Source organism: Mixophyes fleayi, chromosome 5, assembly GCF_038048845.1.
Source record: "Mixophyes fleayi isolate aMixFle1 chromosome 5, aMixFle1.hap1, whole genome shotgun sequence".
Lineage (NCBI taxonomy): Eukaryota > Metazoa > Chordata > Amphibia > Anura > Limnodynastidae > Mixophyes > Mixophyes fleayi.
Window position 1 is genome coordinate 257,505,024 of NC_134406.1, and position 17,113 is coordinate 257,522,136.

Sequence of the window (17,113 nt, forward strand, 5' to 3'; positions counted from 1 at the left end):
CCATAGCAGAACTTGGGTAGAGGCCTGTAAATGCTGCCATAGTCTACTGGGAGTCTTCTGAGAATGCGCCGCTCAGATGGGGACTCTGATCTGCTTTTTTCAGAGCAGAAATAGGGCTTAGAGGGGTGTTTTGGAAACCTGGGGGTGCAATGGGCTGCCAAAGTAGAAAGATCCCCTTGAATTCATAGGATCCACCATCGGGCCCAGTGGCGGTTATCGCCAGCGGATGAAACATTAACATTATTGCTAGAAGGGTTAGAAATAAACTCCTGCACTGTTATTATATTTCTATTTTTGGTGGGTTTGCAGGGGAAAACAATTTTGCATTAATGAACTGTTGTGCTGTGATAAGCGGCGATAGAAAACCAGCCCTATCGCCACCTTTTAATAAATAGACCTGTCTTTTGTTCGTTATACTCTTTAGCAGTTCCTTCCAGAAAAGTCAACCTGTCAACAACAACACACATCATTTCATACCTAAACGTGCATGCAGAAATGTACGCACAATATACGGACATTTTGGATCTACGACATGGCTATTTTCACAGCTCAGTGTTCCTTTCAAAGCAAATGCAACAAACAGTAGTAAATACTATGCTCAGTATCATTTATAAGGTAAGAATAAGATGACCTGATAACAGAGCCGGATTAAGGGGGGGGGGTTGGGTCCAGGGTGCACATACCCCGGCCCCATCTCTCATGGGTCAGTAAGCCTCCTCAATTATTGTTAAATGCTCCTAATAAGCAGCTGCAACACTTGTTGCCTGTGCGGCTCTACAGTCCGGCTTGACACAAAAATGACACTGACGCGTCATTTCTGCACTCCAGAGGAGAGCCTTTTTGTCCCTCATCAGCTCCTGTACCATTTGGCCAGATGTACAGGACTATGGGGAGGCAGACACACCACACTGAAGAAGCTACAGGATACACTACAAGCAAGGTAAGTGGGACTGTAAACAATGACAAGCGTTTTACTTTTGTCATTGTGTGGCTCTTTAGCACTGTAGAACTACAAGACCCTGCATGCCTTGCCAGAGGGCATGATGCGACTTGTAGTTCCAAAAAAGCTGATAAGTCTTGTACTTTACTTTAGTTTACTTGCAGTTATTGGGATAGAGACAATATAATGTACATTATATATTTTTACTTTTATTTTTTACCTTTTCGGACATTTTTTTTACTACTTTGTTTATTACTAATGGCTTTCAACAGACAATTCCTGGCCCCATCACTATAATCGAAAATTCTACCTGGCCCCATCACTATAATCGAAAATTCTACAGTGGGGGTCACAGATCTGTGGACCCTTCCCACTATTTTGCTGCAATGTTTTGTGGCTTTTACATACACATTAGGTGGAGCTATTTGGAATCCATAGTCTACATTCTCATGAATGTTAGCTGAGCCCAAAACATGGTGTCTGCCAAAAAGTACCTCTGTGATATCAATGGTTCTCTCTAGAGAGGCTCACTGACCCCCGTGAACTAGTTTTGGCTTCGGTTTTGGATCTGGATTAGCTTCGTGCTTTGGTTTTGGTTTTAGCAATACCGCCCTCGTGTGTTTTAGTTTTGGTATTGGATTTTTTAGAAAAAATCCTAAAATATGCTAAAATCACATAATTTTGCTCTTTTTTTGTTCCAATATTATTATTAACCTCAATAACACTAATTTCAAGTCATTTGTAGTCAATTTTGACCACCTCACAGGTCACAATATTATTTTCATACACTTTCGGACAAATACTGCAGCGATCTGGCTGAATGGTAAGCGACAGAGCAAAGACACAAACACACGGCAGTCCTTAGCACATCTAGGACACATTGGCACACAGCAGTGGCAGAAAAGAAAAATGCTGCAAGATGGAATTGTTCTTGGCCCCTCCCACCCACCGTTATGTTGGATCTTAAAAAGGAATCCAAAAATCGCGAGATCCGACGACATAACGATGACGTTTTGCCTCGTTTTCAAATCCAAAAAAGCGCGGATCTGCTAAGTTCGGGAATGTTCGTTTCTCGGGGAACCGAGCCTGAGTATCTCTAGTTCTTTCCTAATAGATGCGCATACTGCGTTTTCATAAATATTGGTTGAGCTCATAAAACAGCTGCTTCTTCTCTGTGTAGGTGACAGATACATTGTTAATAGGAACAATGACAGACCGAGAGAGAGTTTTTATATTTATAATGAGAGCCCTTAAAATATCAGACTTGCAATAACATAGCATCACCATCATTATCATTTATTTATATAGCGCCAGCAAATTCCCTAGCGCAATTGGGAACAAATATAGTAATATGTTTATATGTATATATAATATATAATATGTTTATTTTGTATAGCAATACAAGCTTCCCATTGTGGATGGACTATACTCTCCTGTACTGCTCCAGAGAAGCTACAGAGAAGAAGCAGACAGTTCAGAATACAAACTGCTAGGTAAGTGGGCCAGCAATGACACTTCACTTTTATTAGTGGCTTTAGCTCATCAGTATTGTAGAACTATAACGCTCTGCATGTCCTGCCAGAGGGAAAGCTGCAACTTGTAGTTCCAAAATAGCTATAGAGCCATAGGTTTAACTATTTTTATTTTTAAATACAAAAAAGCTGTCTCAACGACAAAAACGCCTACATTTATATTGCAGTTTAAAGGAGACCCCACCTTCAACTCTTTCACTGTTGTCCCAGCAGCATTTTATGCTACAACAGGCTTTTGTTTCACCTTGTTTATTCATTACGCATTGGGTGACTGTTTAAACGAGGACAGTCTACAAAAAAAGTTTTAGACCTATGTTTTTATTGTGCAACCCCAAAGATAGTCAAATTAATTATATGTTCATTTCTAGGGGCCAGTGCTGCTTTAAGAGACACAACTATAGCCTCCAGTCAGCAAAGCTGGGAGAACAGAAATGTTTTTAGTTGATACATTTAGTTCCACTGTAATAGAATCAATAAGATAATTTAAATAGTAAACTATGATTGACCAGCAAATCAATGTACCTGAGATATATTGTTTTATATTGATGTTTTATGTTTTTGTAACAAGTTAGAGCAGGTAAACCACTATCTGTGTGAACAGTCAAGCTTTGACCTCAATAACAGGTCACATATATATGACCACAATGGAACATTAATCTGTAGGTTGAATCTGTGGACAAGTGAAAGGACTGATATATGCATTGCCCGTTTAGAATATATTGCTCAGTCTGAGGCTGACTTTCTACTGCAACTCTGGGATTGAACAATTGCTGTCTCTCTCTACATTACAGAGAGCAAAGGTCACTTCTCACATCTTTATGACACTGTCATAATAGAATCTGATACAGAACAAATAATTGGAATACAAAGCTTAGCATGTCAGTTATGCTTGATATTATATTACTACCTGTCTGTGTAATACCATCAATCTGCTGCTGTAGAAAACACACACAGCCAGGCCTGAGTCAATAAGGAGAGCAAAGCATAAAAAAGGAGTAACTTTTCACCATGGCAAAATCATGCTGCATTGGAGGGAGAGGTCAATTTAATATCTGGGGACAGAACAGATTTATAGTTGGGGTAGGGCATGTCCTAGATCAACTTTCAATTTCAGTATAAAAATAAAGCCATAAAGCCAGTTTGTTCCTTACATGCAAAATAATAAATTAAGTTGCACCCCTTGCATTGTAACATGCCCAGGATCAAATTTACTCCATTTTTTGGCTTGCGCTCCTTAATGACTCAGACCCTATATTACTAGGAGACCAGCTAATAACATTGGGGCTCATGTAGAGTTGTAAGCAAGTGCATTTGTGTAAAATATACATTTCCGTACAGCGCATGCACATGAAAAAAACTGACGCTTCCGACCTATGCAGCTTCGATCGCAATTTACCCTTACGCCTCCCTGCACTAAGAGGTGCAGGGGGGTTGGGAAGGGCCGGCCAAGCATAGGCTGTCTACAGTAAGGGCATATTCACGTAAACGGGACCGAATTAGAACTGGACATAGACGCATATACGTATGCAGGGCCGGATTAACCCGAGGTCTAACTGGGCTGCAACCCAGGGGCCTCGGGCATGCAGGGGGCCCTTGAAAGTGCTCAGCCACATTATTGATCGGTGCGGGGGCGCCCTAGGCCTGATGAATGCTGCGGAGTCTGTCACTGTAGTCCTTCCGCGGAACTCAGTAATCTCCTTACTGAGAAAATCTTGTGAGAGTGTCACGAGATTTCCTCAGTAAGGAGCTTACAGCGCGCCACAGAAGGACTACAGTGACAGGAGAAGGAGGTAAGCGCTTGGGGTGTGGCAGCAGGCAACTAACAGGGGGGACCTTACACGGCGGCGGTGACGGCTAACAGGAGGGACCTCACGCGGCGGCGGTGAAGGCTAACAGGAGGGACCTCACGTGGCGGCGGGGATGGCTAACAGGGGGGACCTCACAGGGGGGCCTCATGGGGGAATGGAGGCCCCCTTAGCCCAGGGGCCTCTATTCCCTTAATCCGGCCTGTATGTATGTTAGGCGGGTGCTTGATCCCTGGAGTTAAATACATGCTAATGATGATGATGCTTCTTATGCAATCAGCCGCTTCTGACTAGCTGATTGCATCTGGATCCCTCCCACTGATAGTAAATAAAGCATTAGTATATTATATGAAGTTGCGTCCATTTATACACATTACTTCATTTATATTTGCATATAGACTGCTGCAGAAAGATTTCCATTTGATTTTTGAAGTGAAAGAAAACAGATGTTTGTGTTTAACTGAATTTAATTTGTACTTTAAGTTTGCATTTGTGTCTGTAATTAATTGAATGTTACACTGTAAATGCAACTTTCGTATTTATTAATAACACTGTCCAGACACTTTTCTCTTATGTATAAGACACTTCATTACAGTATTATAATGTGTACAAATTGGGTAATAAGACTTTAGTTTTTACTATTAACACTGTGAAGATGCATTCTATGTTTTCTTACATCTGGGGGTAAATGTATCAATATGCGGGTTCTTCAACACCCGCGTGTTCAGCCTCTTCCGCGATTAAATTTCAAGCGGCGCTGCATTGTAAAGGGTTAACTTCCCTTTACAATGCAGCGCCGCTTGAAATTTAATCGCGGAAGAGGCTGAACACGCGGGTGTTGAAGAACCCGCATATTGATACATTTACCCCCTGGTATCAAACAAGAGCATACGGTACTGAAGCAGAGCTAGATGCATTTTACTCCTGTATGTTTACGTAAAACGCGTACAACTCTACATGAGGCACTCAGTCTGTTGTGACTATGCTGTGCTGCAATACAGAGATTCACCACACCGCAATGTTTGCTTTCTCTAAAGTATAGAACAAGCACTATGCTGGACAGATCATCATCATTTATTTATATAGCGCCAACATATTCTGTAGTGCTTTTAAATTGGGGACAAACACAGTAAACTAATAAACAAACTGGGTACAACAAAGAAAGATAAGAAGACCCTGCTCGCAAGCTTACAATCTATGGGGCAATGGTAGCTTGATACATGAGGTTAAGTCTACATTTGCATTTCGGCCCAGCCAGACTGCAAAAGTAAAAGTGACTCATAAGCTAAATGTCCTGTCACACAACAATGTTGTCTTGTGTCTTTAAGTATAAACTCATCAACTATTTCAGGCATATTATTTAGCTCAATTTATAGGTTGATGCCAATGGCTTAACACTATCTATAACTCCTAAAATATATACTTTAAATACAATAAAAGACTTAGGGCCACAGAGAATTAAGTTTGACCAGGAATTTTAGCACTGAGAGATATCATTTTCTCCCAGTTTGCCATTTCCCTAACTACAAATCTCCGAGCACCTTGTTCGGCAGACTCACAGTCATTTTATAAATAGACAGACTACTGTGCACAAAGTTTGTAAATGCAGATTTCAAAAACTTTTTATTGATTGCATTAGAATAGCAAAGTGTGTTGCTTACCTTGATAAATGATGTGAAATCCCTGTTTGTTCTGAGAATAATCACTATGGAAATACAAGCTGGTCTCATGGGTTGTGCTGAACAGAGAAGCAGGCACCTGAGGACCACTTAATCTGCCAATTACTGAGCCAATGTCTGCAGATCCGCTCCGTACTTCTAGGTAATCGTGTATTGTTTCAGTAGAGAAATTGACAAATTGTAGATGCACACCTGATAAGATAAATCACGTACATTGCATTACTTAGCGATACATTTAATTAAAACAGCAGTTGCAAAATGTGCTTCAAGCTGTTTATTGCACTTCTTCTTTTTTTATTCTCTACAGAATGTGGACGGCTTTGTTTGGTGGGAGTACTCAGTTCTGAAAGAGAACAACTACAGTCCGAAACGGAAACTATATTATGATTAATTGGAAAAAAAATATCTTGAGAATACCTAAAATAAATGGAAAACCAACTGCTTGATCTGAAGGCATTTTCCAATAATATTCACCATTATATGTGTAAAAGCTTCAAGATATTATATATGTAAAACATAAAGACTTACTAATGTATAAGTGTATCAAACCTTCTATAAAGGAAAAGTGGAGATGTTGCCTATAGCAACTAATCAGGTTCTAGTTATTATTTTTTAGAATGTAGTGGGTAAATGATAGTTAGAATCTGATTGGTTGCTATAGGCAACACCTCCACTTTTCCTTTATAGAAGGTTTAATACATTTACCACTAAGAGCTATTAAGTGCTAAAGCCATTTTTGTTGTTGACATGTATGTATTGATATAGTGCCACCAGTGTAGGCAGTTCTTTACAGGATTAACACAACATACATGACCCTGAAAGACTGAACCCTCGATCTACCTTTGGGGAGGAGAAATGGAAGACCCAATACCACTCCACACACAGGTGAGCAGGTGTTACATTTCAAAGAGGGGAGTGTCCTCTTTCAGGTGAGCTGCTTCATCAATGTGACCATTAGACAAAAATATAACACAAACCGAAATCCGATCTTGCCTAATTGCTAAACACTAGCTATGAATGATTCCTTCCTTTGTTTCCTAGTCAAGGCAACCTTAAATAAGCAATGCAAAAAAGAAGGTTTTTGGTTCTTTAAATAGTAAGTTAAGTGACTTTTAAGCATGTATTTTTATTAGCTCTACTCCTACAAATCTTAAAATATCTGGATCCCACCAGATATGGCTGCCAGACACAGTCTGCAACACAGACACAGTCTCATTGCTCTCACTGTGTCATGTGATGGAAGGGGGAGAAGGAGAAATAACATGGTAGCCACAGTCACATGGCACATGATGTATTAAGCCTACATTATCTGCCATGTGACTGTGGCTATCATGGTATTTCATGACACTCTGTTGAATTGTAAATCGTTGATATCAGCATGAAAATACAAACAAATAAAAAATTGTAAATATCAAGATTCATCTTATAGCATGCCACAATGATTTATGCTTAAAAAACACAGATATCTTTCATGGGATTGCTGCTGTTAGTTCCCACAAAGTTAACTTAATTCTGGCAACTAAATTAATGGTAGCATTATTCAATCAACGGAAGTAATATTTATTCACATGTGCATGAAGGCAAAAAATACTTTTTTCAATATCACAATTCTGAGACTTGTCCAACAATTGCAGAATTATTGGTATACATACTAACAGACACCTACCAAATCCAATGGGCAGTTTGATGGTCCATGTGCAGTCTAAACTACTCGGGTAGTTTCCAGGAAATCCAGGGCTGAGTATTACGCCCCCGAAATCAGACATAGCTCCACCGCACTGTGCTAGAAGAGAACGACGAACTGCTGTCAACAACCTCAACAGATGAAGAGCAGGTTGATTGTGCACTATGGGAGTCATGATGAGTAAATTAAGTATATTTGCACTGCATATGGTTAAAAATGCCTATGCACACGTCAGTATGCAGGACTGGTCGCATCTGACATTTGCACCTCCTTATGCTTGGAGAGAGTAAGTTTGGAAGGAGAGGTTAAATACAGTCCTAGTACAATAATATTTATTTATTGTTTTTGCTTATATTATATGATTTAGTGAGCGTATTTTAGAAATATTTTTATTTTATTTAAGTCAGACCTAATAGAGAATGCATTTTTCATGATCAAAACAAATGTTAATGACAAGTGAGGCCATAAGCCAAATGCACGTAAACGCATCTGTCATTCAATTACCTAATAGGGGTTAATTCTGCCTACATATTCCATCCTATAATATACATGGGAGAGGGGCCCTGTATGCCCCATTTGTTCTCCCCCCAGTGGTTGCTGGGTTTCTTTGCTGCACGAATCTTCTCCCACCCTCCCTGCATTTATGTGTGATATTTTAACCATATTCTTTTTTCCCCGATATCAGAGGAGGCACAGTTGGCGGGAAAGCATTTGATTTGAGCGATTAATTCACATGGTGCTATCGCTGATTGGCTGCACGTCACTACCTCCTTCGAAGCACCCTGGCTCTTGATCCCTTTGTGTAGGGGGCCCCTCGAACTGCTTTGTGTGGACATGGCATTGTGAGCTCAGAGGGGGAGTAGTCACAATGATGCAAGATTTAGCACTGGCCAATCGTAAAGGACGATGTCCTGATACCAGTGGTTAGTGTAGGTGGCTGTAGACTGTTTGGTTTTGCTACTAGCTGTTAGCTGACTTACAGTTGTTTTCGCTGCCATCATATTTCTATTAATCAATAAAATGTCACCTATTTTGCCAAAAATTCAAAGTTGTCAGTGTCCTTATTTATATACAGGGTTTAGAGTATAAGGCTAAATGGTAGGAGAGGTTTTGTGCAATGAACAAGAATCAACTGTATGCAGTTTAAGAACGTTTTTGTGCTTATGATATAGCCTCCTCTTGTATTACTTCTACTTATGTTACTAAAGCTTTTTGTTGGAAGTTCTTTGTAATTTCCCTTGAAACAGTTAATTTTAGTGTTAATTGAATGCATAATTATGCCCCTTTTTTGGACCGTTATCTTTTTTGTTCTACGCCTATGCATCCAACTCAGTATCAGGCCTTTTGTGTTCATTAACCTCAATAATGCACCATTTCGGCAAAATGTGGATGTCAAATTTGAAAACATAAAAATAAACAATTAATAAATAGATATATACTGAAACACACATTTTCTGCCCTCTCAGTGTGAACTTTTGACAGATCATTTTGAAAAGAGCATGTATCATTTGAGCAATGACATTTGGATTTTGTATATTTGAACTGTACAATTTTGAAGCAATGATGACTTACACACATTCATTTAAATGTGGTTCATATATTCACCATTCAATAAAGTTCCTATCCCCAATACCCGACCCAGTCTTCTAGCCCTAAACCCAGTTCCTAATCCTAGTTCCTAATCTCTAGCCACAGCCCCTAATGCATTTTACAATAAATGATACCCTCAACGAGAAGAGTCCAAGCAAACCTGCACAAAAATGTTTATGTTCAAATGCCCTGAAGTCTATACATACACTCTGCACATGTGACTGTATGTGGCAGTTCTCAGACTATTTAGTTATATATGTTCATTAAGGGTTAAGTTCTATTAACACTTAAATAAATAGCTTAACCAATCAACAACTCAGGAACATGTTTTTTACGTTGCGGCCGTTGAATGCTGCTTATTAGTCACTGTTGAGATTGCAATATTTCTTAATCATTGTATATTATAATTGTGACCTCAATCAAACAGATTTCCCTACATCATCTTACATGTTATATGTAAAACGGACGACATAGGGAAATTATTTCAGTAATATGTACTTACCAATGCAGATAGGAATAGGATAGTTCCATCTTCTTACTGGGCCAGGCATACATGTGATGTGAGAATGTCCCTGTGGAAAATAAAGGAATGATGATATGATATTGAATTACAATTCATGCAGTCGCAATCTTAGAGGTTTGGCACTGGCACTGAGAATGCTGCAAGGTCATTAAAAAATCTACACTTTGTTGTCATCCCCACTGTGTAGTCAACAGCTCGGGGAGATGTTAGGACAGGGGTGGAGCTGACAACAACACCAACCGAGATGGTTGTCAAGTGATGGTTTAGCTAAAACTTAGCATCTGCAGTGAGGTGGACATATAAGTTCTGGGGAAATGACAAATACGCTCTTGGTAGGTCTTAGAAGAGCAATAGCCTTAGAGAAAATCTTAATCCCCAAATGTTTAAATCCCATTACACTCCCTCTCTGAGAAACTGATCCCAAGCAGTGCCTACAGTGTGCCGATGCTCCTAACCTCCCTATAGATAACAGTTGTAGACTGACTGAACATGTTGGCAGCCGCCATTTGTGATTTCAGGATCCACAAGGGTCTGCAAAAATTGGCAAGTGAAATTTTTTCCCAGATGACGTGGCTATGGGCTGGTATGGGAACCATTGAGGTTTTGCTAGATGGGAACTGGGGGCTTATTTAACAAATAAAAATCTTGTGTGGAGTAATTTTTTGACCTACAAGTAGCACCTAAATTCTTTCTATCCATCTGTCCCATCAACTCTTATAAAATCCCCAATGTTATTGCTTTCTCTAGCATAATAGAAAGCAAATATATTAAATTAGCCTTTAACCATAAATAATATTGCATTACCTGAAGAGAGTACCCTTGATCGCAATTAAACGATACCACATCCCCAACCATGTATCGGTCACCGACTTTTATCCCGTTACTTGGCATTAGTGGTTCTGGACATGAATCAAGGCCTATTGCTGAAAAATAAACAATAAGAATACTAATGTTTACTTGTTACCACAAAGAGAACAGCTTGCGTGTACCAAAGTGACTATATAACACTAACTAGTTTTATAGAAAATTCAGCCCACGCTCCATAATTTGTAAATTTCTGAACAGAGGAAAAAGGAGACACTTTGTATTAGGAGAATGGCAGCATTAGCCTCTCTGGAGCCCAAAAGAGCCTGAAAGTTCCAATGTTGCTTACAATATACAAAAAACGGCTAACATAAATGATTCTCTCATTTACACACACTGGGTGAAGTACCTATGCCAGCACACATGATATATGAGTTTTCTGCAGGTGGAGTAGACTTCCCTAACTGGACATGCTCTGGCATGATCTGGTCTTTCAGCCGGAACATCGAAAAGCCTAATCCCATCCAAGTGGGCCACCTATATGTGTGTCAATCTTGGGTCTTGTTCGACCAACCATGAAAATTACCATGCATGTGGCAAGCGTTAAATGTAATATGTATGTGTGAGCAAACTGTATGACTGGACCGATCATTTTGCAGTGATTTAAACGTCATATGGATCATATAGATGGTAGGTGGGAGTTGTTGAAAGAACAATAGGAAGGGTCTATTAAAGATATGTTTATAAGGATGGGGTAGTGACTCGGGCAGCAGAGAGTATTAATTCAACCCAGGATGAGAAGAGATTGATGGAACTTTATTTTATTAGCAACTGAACACATTGCAGTGACGTTGGTGAGTATCAAATTAAATACTCCCTGCAAGTTGTACATCAGAAACCTTTATCTGACTATACACTACAACACCAAATAGTGCACATACTAGTTTTTCCCTAATCATTTATGGCACGTTATCAAACATAACTTTGGAGAATCCATAAGATAATGTACGCCAGTTTTCAGGACATGGAACTGATGGAAACAGAAAGGAATCTCAGAGAGGATATAATGCTGAATATCAAGGGCAGGATTTACTAAACGGCGGGTTTGAAAAAGTGGAGATGTTGCCTATAGCAACCAATCAGATCCTAGCTATCATTTATTTAGTACATTCTACAAAATGATAGCTAGAATCTGATTGGTTGCTATAGGCAACATCTCCAATTTTTCAAACCCGCCGTTTAGTAAATCTAGCCCTAAAAGTTTTTCAATATAACAATAAAGAGGAGAAAGAAAATAGAAACGGAAATAGTTGGATAGAAGGGGGTAAAGAAATATTTAGTATCCATAAAAATGACCATCTCTAGACGTAACAAAATTTTGACCGGTTTCTGATTGAACTATTATTGCTATTTATTATTATTATTTTTATTATTTTTTATTATTAATATTATTATTATTATTATTATTATTATTATTATTATTATTATTATTATTACTATGTTTTTATCATTCTGCTTGATGGCAGTTTACAAGGTTATACAAGTGGAGAGGATATGTGTTGAGTATATGCTGTGATTTAGAGCTTCTAATCTATAAATGCAGTCAAAGGACAGAGGGCCCGGACTATGGTGAAGATCAGCAGGCTGCATTTCAAACACTTTACTTGGAGATGGTTAAACTAAACCACAATCCTATTTACTATAGAAAACATTTGAGAGTAATGGAATTTTGTATGGAACATTGACATTGACAAATGCCTTTCTCTGTTTGCAGGTAATACTAATTGAATTCATACAAATTACTAGAGTCCAGCTATCAGCATTTATATCCCTGTTATCAGCTTAGGTACTAAGACCAGCTGCATAATTCTGGAACACATTTAGGGTCTATTGTCGCTGCTAGACACTGCACCATCATTTACAACGATGAGAAATGCAGGATTCACCATGCTTTATTAAACAAAAGTGAACGTGACATTATTTTATTTGCTTCTACAAAATGTAAGGTCCATGCTCAAGGCTATTGTGTGGCAAGGTTTCACACGAACAGCACTATTTTCTATGTAAATAAAAAAAAAATGCTTAACTAAAATTCAGACTGTTGATGCGTCTGGATTAAAATGACTAAAATGAATAATGCCCTATAACAATTAAACTTTATATGACAGTCAAACAGAAGCGCGGACCAAACTATCTTCCTGACACATGGATATCTTGTTTTTCTATTTAAAATTATAGGAACCTTATCTGGGCACTGTAATTTCAAACAAAAAGATAACTAGCACTTCTGCCTCACAGTGAAGGGGTTTTGAGTTTGATTCCCAACCAGAGCCCTATCTTTCTGGAGTTTGTATGTTCTCCCTGGGATTGCGTGGGTATCGTCTGAGTGCTCCGCTTTTCTCCCACATTCCAAAAACATCCTGGTAGTTTAATTGGCTGATGGCAAAATTAACCCAAGTCTGCGTGTGTCAGTGTGTGTGTTAGGGAATTTAGACTAAGTTGATGTAAGTGAGTTGATGTTACTACCATTAAAACCATGTACAAATGTGGAAAAAACCTTGACAAGGCATGTAGGTGCAAACCTGGACAGCATGATGGTTAAGTGGTTAGCACTTCTGCCTCACAGCACTGGGGTCATTAGATTCCTGACCATGGTCTTATCTGTGTGGAATTTGTATGTTCTCCCTGTATTTGCTTGGGTTTCCTCCGGATGCTCCAATTTCCTCCCAAATTCCAAAAAACATACTAGTAGGTTAATTGGCTGTATGTTAGGGAATTTAGATTGTAAGCTCCAATGGGGCATGGACTGATGTGAGTGAGTTCTCTGTACAGCGCTGCAGACTAAGTGGTGCTATTTAAATAGCTGATGATGATGTTGATGATGTAAGCTCCAAAGGGGCAGGGAAGGATGTGAATGGCAAATATTCTATGTACACTGCTGCAGAAGAGATGCTATAACATACTTCCCTACTTTTAAATTCTCTCCTCTGGAAGATCCTGGAGGAGAAGTCATGTGACCACTGAAGGTGGGGGGCTTAATGGCACGATCGTGCCATTAAATCCCTGCCTGCTCAACAATCCAGGAGGATGCTTACTTTTCAGGGAGTCTGTGAGGACTTCCCGAAATCCATGTTTCCTTTTTAGAAGATTTGATACATCTACCCCTATTCAGCATCAAGAAACGTCACCAGGGCGGGGGTAGAATATTTGTTTCTGTTGTTCAAATGTAAAAAATCAATTATATAATATAAGCACCTGTCATTATTATTGTTAATAGCAAATTCTAAAGTCTAGGAAACATTAATAGATCAACATTTCATTTGCTAAACAGCAGGTGTTTTGAGTTCAGTGAACATTATCTATTCATGTTTTCTAATTAACTTCTTTTTGACGCTGCTTGAAAATCTGCAAACTAATTACAGTAATTAAATAATCAAGATTTTTCGAGGTGAATTCAAGCCAAAACTATCAGCTGCATTAAAGTCATTAGGACATCTGAAAATTGTTTCTTTCACTCTAATAAAGTTTATGTCTGTTAAAAAAAATATGTATGAAGGTTGCAAAGCTTTTTTATGTTTAGATATAAAGTTGCAGAGATATCAAGTTTGACAAATCTTTAAAATGTTTTTTTTTGTTTATTAAAAAGAGAAAATGAAATAAAAATGAACAATTTGAACTCTATCATGTATAAGAAAATATAATCAGTTACAAAAATAGGACTGTGGGTTTCTCTATTGAAACTATTGGAATCATCATTTTGTAGTGTTAGAAAATAATATACATCTTCTATTTAGCTTACATTTGTCCTTTTTGGACAGATATTTATATCATCAGCATTTTGTTATTTGTTTGTTTGTTTTTCCATTGTGGATACAACATAGTTCTGCTGTGCTCTCCGCAATGGTTATAATTATGACCAGAGGGATGTTTTGTACTATATTTAAGGGCAACAAAACCACAATAACAATCCCTGATGATGTAAAGACATAGGTATAAAGCACAGAAGATGTTTGAAAGATCAAACAATACATTTAGCAAAAATCTCAGGAAGACAAGTACAAACCAATACATCAATGTCACTGTATGGTAGACATATCCTGTAATATAATATACAAGTTAACCCGTGCATGATACTCATGCATTCTAGTCAAATCAAGCTACTTAAGGTGTTAAAAAGGTTCTTGTCATGCATTTGGGCCTAGCCCAGGCCTCCTCAGGGGAAGAGCGTTACTTCCCGATGCAAGCGCCCTTTTTTAACGTTGTTTTGTCCACATGTCACCACCTCATCATTTTTCTCCATCACCTCATCCTTCATCTTTATCGCCACATCTATCCAGTTTTCTATCCAGACACAGGGATCTCTCTCAGGGGTCCTGAGTATCACACTCCTCTCGCTCTGTCACCCCCGGCAACCACCAACCAATCCCCACCGTCAACCCCGGCAACCACCAACCACTCCCAACTGTCACTTCTCCTTCAAGAAATATATATATATTTTTTTAAAATCTTTATAAACACTTTTAACAATTAACAAATTAAATTAACAAATTAAAAACATCTTAGTATACCAAATTTCAGCCCTTTCTGAGTTTTTTTTTCCACGAACACTAAGAATTTAGTAGGTCAGTGTTTAACTCCGCCCAGCAGGTGGCGCTGCAGCTTGTTTTTTTTTCCACACACACACAGACTAACACACGCCACTAGGCTTTTATATTATAGATAGATTATTTACTATTTAAGTTGCACTATCACATATTTAAAGTGACAGACGCCGTCCCTGCGCCTCCTCCTCGAGCAGGGCCCTAAACAAATTTGTTCATACCTCTACTGTTCCTCAGGCCATTTCCACTACTATGGGCAATGAATATGATATTAGCCAAGTTCTTGCTGAACGCAAAGTTCGAGGTCGTTTCCAATACCTAGTACACTGGAAAGGCTTCGGCCTAGAGGAGAGATCTTGGGTCTTTAAAGAAGATTTGCATGCCCCTAGACTACTGGCAGACTTCCTTAAACATCGTTCTGTACCTAGTGATTCCCCCAATTGTAAGGAGAGGGGTACTGTCAGACGCCGTCCCTGCGCCTCCTCCTCGAGCAGGGATGGACGTCTGTCTTTGGAGCGCCCCGTTGCCAAGCAACGGGGACGCGTCTTCCGGCGACGCGGTGCGCAGGCGCGCCCGTCGCCATAGCAACGGGACGCGTCTCCAAGTTCCTGTCGGCGGTCAGAACAGCTGACCGCCGATCCTCTGCCCACCAATGAGGAGTCATCACTTCCTATTTAAAGTCTGCTCTGACACCATTAGGGTGCCAGAGCAACTGGTTTATCTAGTCTCCAGCGTTCCAGTATAGTGTTATCTTGACTCCTGTGTTTGACCCGGCTTCCTGACCTCGCTTTCGGATTCTCCCTTTGTTCCATCCTGATATTATTATTATTATTATTATTTATTTATAAGGCGCCACAAGGTTTCCGTAGCGCCGAACACAGTACAAACAATGGACAGTACAGGGAATAACAGTACAGAACAATAAACAACTAGTACCAAAACTTCAGATGCTCCAGGCAAAGCAGATGTAATGGAGAAGGAGCATTGATATTAGCATGATAGCATGATAGCATGATATTCTGGTTTTGACCTCGGCCTGCTGACCATTTTCTGTCTCCTGATTCGGTACCTCATCTGCCCGGTTGGTTCCTGACTCTGCCTGTTTGACTACGTGTTTCTCTATATCTCGCAAGCAGCTACCTGGGAGGGCCGCGACCTGCACGTCGTTGCCGCTAAGTCCAAACTTCCTTGCAGGGGTCCCTGATGAACACCAGCGGCGTATTAGACTCCGTGCCTCCTGGTGTAGTAGTGCCAATACTTGCAGGTACTAAGGTCACGTCTGTGACAGTTTGCTCTGGCCATGTCAACCGACTCAGCTAATGAACCCTCTGCACGTGACCTTCTACTCCACTTGGCTCATAGGGTGGAGAAGCAAGAAGCGGAGCAGGCACAGTTACTTCACTGTATCCAAGGAGTCGCAACTCGTCTTGAGACCCTCCAGGCCTCCATGGCTTCTGCTCAAAACGTTCCCGTGACTACCGCGGCTGGCGCCGCCACCTCCTCCTCTTCTGCAGTTGTTTTACTCAGCAGCCCCGAGACTCTCTCCACCGGACAAGTTTGACGGAGAGCCTAAAAAATGCAGAGGATTCCTTAATCAGTGTCTTATCCACTTCGAGTGTAATCCTGCATCTTTTTCCTCTGATCGCATTAAGGTGGCATTTATTATGTCCTTATTATCCGGACAGGCCCTTGCTTGGGCCTCCCCCCTGTGGGAGCGAGATGACCCTATGCTGTCCAACGTCACCACCTTCATTGAAACCTTCCGCAAGGTTTTTGATGAGCCCGGACGCATCTCCTCGGCTGCCTCCAGTCTCCTTAACCTCCGCCAGGGATCCCTGACCGTCGGGCAGTATGCTATACAATTCCGCACTCTGTCCTCTGAGCTCAGTTAGAATAACGAAGCTTTGGTAGCAACCTTTTGGCAAGGACTCTCAGACCGAGTTAAAGATGAGTTA

At 40.0% G+C, this 17,113-nt stretch overlaps 1 protein-coding gene across 1 annotated transcript in view; it reads right to left on the minus strand.

Annotated features, from left to right (window-relative positions):
* CSMD3 (CUB and Sushi multiple domains 3) overlaps positions 1-17,113 on the minus strand; it is an 853,424-nt gene that overhangs the window by 164,709 nt on the left and 671,602 nt on the right. Inside the window, exons 39-42 of the mRNA XM_075213978.1 lie at positions 10,558-10,676; positions 9,733-9,802; positions 7,623-7,739; positions 5,939-6,148 (exon numbers count right to left, since the gene is read on the minus strand). Coding sequence (XP_075070079.1) covers positions 5,939-6,148; positions 7,623-7,739; positions 9,733-9,802; positions 10,558-10,676 — 516 coding nt within the window. The remainder of the gene's footprint in view (positions 1-5,938; positions 6,149-7,622; positions 7,740-9,732; positions 9,803-10,557; positions 10,677-17,113) is intronic.